The sequence below is a fragment of the Rhincodon typus genome, chromosome 16, assembly GCF_021869965.1.
Source record: "Rhincodon typus isolate 14 chromosome 16, sRhiTyp1.1, whole genome shotgun sequence".
In the NCBI taxonomy this organism is placed as follows: Eukaryota; Metazoa; Chordata; class Chondrichthyes; order Orectolobiformes; family Rhincodontidae; genus Rhincodon; species Rhincodon typus.
This window is the reverse complement of record NC_063347.1, coordinates 59,577,693-59,583,692: the sequence shown is the minus strand read 5'-3', so window position 1 is coordinate 59,583,692 and position 6,000 is coordinate 59,577,693. Positions and strand designations below refer to the sequence as shown.

The following is a 6,000-nucleotide window of genomic DNA, read 5'->3' as shown; positions in this document are numbered from 1 at the left end:
TCTCTCTGTGTGTGTGTGTGTGTCTCTCTCTGTGTGTGTGTGTGTGTCTCTCTCTGTGTGTGTGTGTGTGTCTCTCTCTCTCTCTCTGTGTGTGTGTCTCTCTCTGTGTCTCTCTCTCTGTGTCTTCACTGAGTTGGCTGCTCTGTACTGGGCAATGGGGACTCTATTACTACTGTGTTCTTGGACAGGGAAAAGAAATATTTCTTTGGGTTTGTGCTTGTGTTTGTTGTCTGCTGACTGTCTCTGGAAAGGATGATATTTGTTAAAATGTAGGCTCAGTCATGGTTGAAAAATCTAAGAATAACATCACACACAGTGTCCAGGCTCATCTTAGGAAGGTGTGTTGGCATGTGTCATGTCCCTTGCCTACTGCAAGGATCTTCGAATTCAATCCTGCTTCATTCCAAGCAGGAAAGGTAGGCACTTCTGTGTGTACCACCCTCATCCCGATCCTCTTTAAGCGCTCTCCCTATCTATGTGCATTATGAAAATGCACTGGAACCATTCTAGTTCGAAAAAGACTACGTAGCTTTGTGGGGACCAAATAATCTACTGTGTGATGCTTAATAATCTTTGTGTTCCTTTTGTCTCACAGTGAATTGCCCAGTCTGTGCAGTTGCCATACCTGAAAACAACATAAATAAGCACCTTGACAGCTGCTTAATAAGAGAAGAGAAGAAAGAAAGTCTTCAAAGGTACAGTGCACGGCTGCTCAGTGAATTACTGCTGGGAGATGGGCTATCTTGTCACACTATCCATGTTTTTCCTGTTAACCAATCATTTTTAATTCCTCAAAAGCAAAAGTCTTTTTAGATCAATAGCTTATCGCTCGTGCATTCCTTAGAGGGTAATGGACTGGGTGCCGTACATTGAGTCGAAGAATGTGGTACAGCTCATGATATTGTTGTACTTTTTCCACACAGCCTTTGAGGAGACAATGCTTTTTGTGCTTATCAAGATGAGGAATACTAACCATGGAGATAGGATTATTTTCTGTTCAGTGCACTTGTTGATATCAACCACGTTGAGTTCTGAAGTAGCTTGGGCTATCTAATATTGAAGCTGAGGAGGAACTTTACTCCATAGATAGTACCAGTGTACTGAATCGGATTGCAAATTAACACCAGAGATCAGACAGTTCTGTTTTCTTGGGAATCCTGTTAAACTTGTACAGATTGCAGATGATCTTTCAAATTTAGAAGAAGCTTTGCTCCCAGCAATATGGAGTAACTTGAAGCCTAGGTGAAAGGTAAAAAGGCAATAGTTGATACACCTTACCTCTTAGTTACCTTTTAGATATAAACATTGACAGGCTTGCAATAGAAGACTCCAACCACCAGATGGACTTCAGCCACCAGTTGGAGGCATACCTGGCACATAGGAAGATGATCGTGAATGTAGGAGGTCAGTCATCTTAGTTCCAGGAAGTCTCTGCAGAGTTACTTAGAGTTGTTTCCGAGGCCCAACCATCTTCAGCTGCTTCATCAATGACCTTCTCTCCACTATAAGGTCAGAATTAGGGACGTTCACCAATGATTGTACAATGTTCAGCACCTCCTCACATACCGAAGCAGTCCATGTCAAATGGAACAAGATCTGAACAGTGTCGAGGCTTGGTCTGACAAGTGGCAAGTAACATTCGCGTGATGCAAATGCCAGTCTATAAACATCAACAATAAGGGTCAATCTAACCACTGCCCCCTTGACATTTAATGGTGTTACCATCACTGAATCCCCCACTATCAATATCCTGGGCATTACCAGAAACTCAACTGGATTTGCCATATAAATTCAGTGGCTACATGAGCAGTTCAGAGGCTAGGAATACTGAGGTGACTAACTTACCTCCTGACTCCCCAAAGCCTGTCCGCCATCTACAAGGTGCAAGTCAGAAGTGTGATGGAATGCTCCCCACTTGCCTGGATGGGTGCAGCCCCAAAAGCACTCAACAACTCCAGAATAAAGCATCTTGCTTGGTTGGCACCACGACTCTCTCCATAACTGATGCTCAGTAGCAGCACTGCACATATTAACCATCAGCACCTTTTCAAAACCATGACCACTTCCAGCCGATACACCACAACCTGCAAAATTCCGCTCCAAGACACTCGCTATTCTAACAGTTGCTGGGCCAAAATCCTTGTATTCCCTCCATAACCGCCTTATGGGTCCATCTGCTGTCCACGGACTGCAGCAGTTCAAAAAGGTAGCTTGCCACCACCTTCTTAAGGGCAGCTAGGGACAGGCAATAAATGCTGGCCCAGCCAGCGATGCCTATGTCCCATGAGAGAATAAAACACAAAAGACTGGCTGTTGAACATAAGAGATTAAGGGACACATGTTAAGTCAGTGAACTGTGTTCAAAGTTTGTTTAAGGGTTTAATGAAGACACATAAATGAAACGAGCTAATACTGAGAGCCACAGAGATTTGCTGAAAAGAAACTAAATACAGCTGTACCCATTGATCAAAGAACTTTAAAGTGGAAACAGGGTAACCCATCTCTAAAGTGTGAGCATCTGTGATGTTGGTGTCGGGGGCAAATGTTGCATTGTTATTTTTGATATTTGTAACAAGGCTGTTTTGTCTAATCTTGTACAGTGTGAAATGGTTTGCTTTTTCCCCCTTTAATATAGAATAGTCTTTGTTCTTAAAAAATATACATTAGCAGCCTCATGTGAATATGTTCAGTGCTTGGACTACCAAAGGAGTTGCTGACTGAATCAAGACTGAAACAGCTCTTACTAAAGTTGTAAATGACATTACGTGTAACTATGAGAAACGTAAACTTTTCCTCCTTGTCTTTCTCGATTTGCAGGCATTGACATAATCGATGTTTCCAATACATTCCCACTGTTGTTCAGTTCGGTCAGAATGTAACCATTCTTATCTATCCAGTTGTAGCCAACACAACTGATTCTCTGGCTAATGTTGCTGCCCATATAACATTACCTCTAGTGACTTCCAAAGATCTATTCTTTACCTCCTCCACATCTTCTTTCTCATCTGCATGCTTCCTGCCCCTGTGTGATACTCAAAAAAAAACCCAGCGTCAATTAACCATACATACAGCTTTACTTGACACCAACTCTGATCATTCCTCCAGCTACCCGTTAGTTGTTGGACTTCCTGTCTGACATCAGGTACTGAAGGAGCAGAAATTTCCTCCAGCTAAACTGATCTTTTATCTTCTGATTACCAATGGACTGACTGTGTGTTTCCAGCAATTTTATATTTCTGTATTAAGGATAGTGATTTACAGAGGTTTTTGGGATTGGATGCAGTTTCCAGTGGTGTTCCACAGTGTTGGCTCTCCTCTTGTTTGTGGTATATGTTATTGATTTAGACTTAGATGTGGGCAGCATCATTGACAACACCCAAATTGGCCACGTGGTTTACAATGAAGAGATGGCTGTCCACTGCTGCTGATATCAGTGGCTTCGTTGTTCGGGTAGAAAAGTGGCAAATGGGATTCAATCTGGAGAATTGCAAGGACATGTATTTGGGGAGGACAAACAAAACTATGGAATGCACAAGAAAATGGGAGGATATAGAGAGGATTAAAGGGAGTGAGAGACCTGAAATGCATATCCACAGGCTCTGAAAGTGTCCAGACAGGCAGATAAGATGGTAACTAAGGCACATGGATATTTTCCTTCATTGTGCAAGATATGAAATACAAGAGCAGGATGTGACACTAGAAGTATATAAGACACTGGAGTTATGTGTACAATTCTGGTCACCACGTTTGAGGAAAGACCTAATTGCTCTTGAGATATTACAGAGGAGATTTACAAGACTGTTTCCAGGACTTGAATGTTGTAGCAATGAGAAAAGATTGGATAGGCTGGGGTTGTTTCCGTGAGAGCAGAGGAGGGTAAAGGATAACTTAATTGAGGTGTATGAAATAATGAGGGGCTTGGATAGAATGAACAGGGAAGGCCTATTTCCCCTTCGATTCCAAAGGAGCACGGATTTAAATTGATTTGTAGAAGGATTAGAGAGGACATGAGGGGAAAAAGATGTTGCATTAGAGGGTGAAGGTGTCTGGAATTTACTGTCCAGTTTTGTGGCTGAGGTCAAAACCTTCAACTCATTTAAAAGGGACCTGGATCTGCCCTAAAGATCTGTAACCTGCAAGGCTGCAGATCAGGTGCTGGGAAGTGGATTTAGAACGGGTGGCTAGTTTATTCAACCACCACAGACACTGGGCTAAATAGCCTCTTTTTGTGCCGTATGTTTTTTTGTGGTTCTATGAACAGACTTAGAAACATGGAAAAGCCATTATATCTGATGCACATCTTCCTTTCTCACAGACTTCAATCTGTTGTGTCTGCTCTGTCAATAGTTTCTTCAACTTTTACTTTACTGTGCAGGAATAGATCCCTGTGATTATGTGTGTAGTTTGTCATTGACTTCTTTTGTAACTTTACTGTTTGGGAGACATGGCTCCACCTGAGTTACCTGCATACTTTTATCCAACTTTTTTGTGGCATCTCAAAATGCTTTTTGAGATTACTTGGCCATTGATTTGCAAGAGAACTTCCTAACTCTTTTAGCTGCCAAACCGTTTCATGTGGAACTTGGTCATTTCTCCCACGCGGTCTCTTGGGGTCAGAAGCCAGACTTACCAGAACAAAAGCATGTGCAACAAAGCATCAGTAGATTTAAGTCCAGACAGGCATCACCTTCCACAGGCTGCCTAGCCTTGGTTGTTATCTCCAATGTCACAGACATGATCAAATTGTTTACTGAAGCTGTAAGTGTTTTCCTTTCCCGCAGCGCAGTGTTGTAATCTTTTAAGCTGTGTTCTTTACTATTGTGAATTCTGAAAGCCTGCTTCCAGCTGATTGCGAGTTTGGAGGCTTGTTATTTTTGTTAGTGCTGCTGAAATGGAAGGAGGCCTGATTATGATGGCAGAGTGGCCAGAAGGAATCAGAAAACCCAGTGGATTACATAAGGACTGTGAATTTGTTCCATTAGCTAAATCAAGTTTCACAGGGACTTGACACTTGGAAGAAGTAACAGGAATACAGAGTACTGGGCTAATGGTAAGATTCTTGGTAGTGTGGATGAGCAGAGAGATCTCGGTGTGCATGTGCATAGATCACTGACAGTTGCCACCCAGTTGATAGTGTTGTTAGGAAGGCGTACGGTATGTTAGGTTTTATTGGTAGAGGGATTGAGTTTCGGAGCCATGAGGTCATGTTGCAGCTGTACAAAACTCTGGTGCGGCTGCACTTGGAGTATTGCGTACAGTTCTGGTCGCCGCATTATAGGAAGGATGTGGAAGCATTGGAAAGGGTGCAGAGGAGATTTACCAGGATGTTGCCTGGTATGGAGGGAAGGTCTTATGAGGAAAGGCTGAGGGACTTGAGGCTGTTTTCATTAGAGAGAAGAAGGTTAAGAGGTGACTTGATAGAGACATACAAGATGATCAGAGGATTAGATAGAAGGACAGTGGGAGCCTGTTTCCTTGGATGGTGATGGCTAGCACGAGGGGACATAGCTTTAAATTGAAGGGTGATAGATATAGGACAGATGTCAGAGGTAGGTTCTTTACTCAGAGAGTAGTAAGGGCGTGGAATGCCCTGCCTGCAACAGTAGTAGACTCGCCAACTTTAAGGGCATTTAAATGGTCATTGGATAAACGTATGGATGATAATGGAAGAGTGTAGGTTAGATGGGCTTCAGATTGGTTTCACAGGTCGGCGCAACATCGAGGGCCGAAGGGCCTGTACTGCGCTGTAATGTTCTTTGTTCTATGTTCTATGTCCTATTTCCATCATAGGGTAGAAAATTGTAGAATAGGCAGCACTGAAGGAGTGTATTTGGGCCTTCGGGTTATGTGCCTGTTCTTTTGAGAGTGATTCAATTAGTCCCACTTGTTCTTTGCTGGTGTCTATGCAAGTATTTCTGCTTCAATTATTAAATCAGTTTTTTTTTAAAGTCTCCCATTACATGTGTAACCACTTCCCTATTGGGAAGAACATTCTAAATC

General features: G+C 42.6%; 1 protein-coding gene across 8 annotated transcripts in view; it reads left to right on the top strand.

The window, feature by feature from the left end:
* Positions 1–6,000, top strand: part of rad18 (RAD18 E3 ubiquitin protein ligase) — a 219,534-nt gene that overhangs the window by 9,320 nt on the left and 204,214 nt on the right. For 7 of the 8 annotated variants that reach the window (XM_048606426.1, XM_048606423.1, XM_048606424.1 and 4 more), the window contains exon 2: positions 596–695. In XM_048606426.1, the coding sequence (XP_048462383.1) occupies positions 596–695 (100 nt within the window). Of the gene's footprint in view, positions 1–86; positions 417–595; positions 696–6,000 lie in introns of those variants that run through there. The other variant, XM_048606430.1, reaches the window with a different exon arrangement.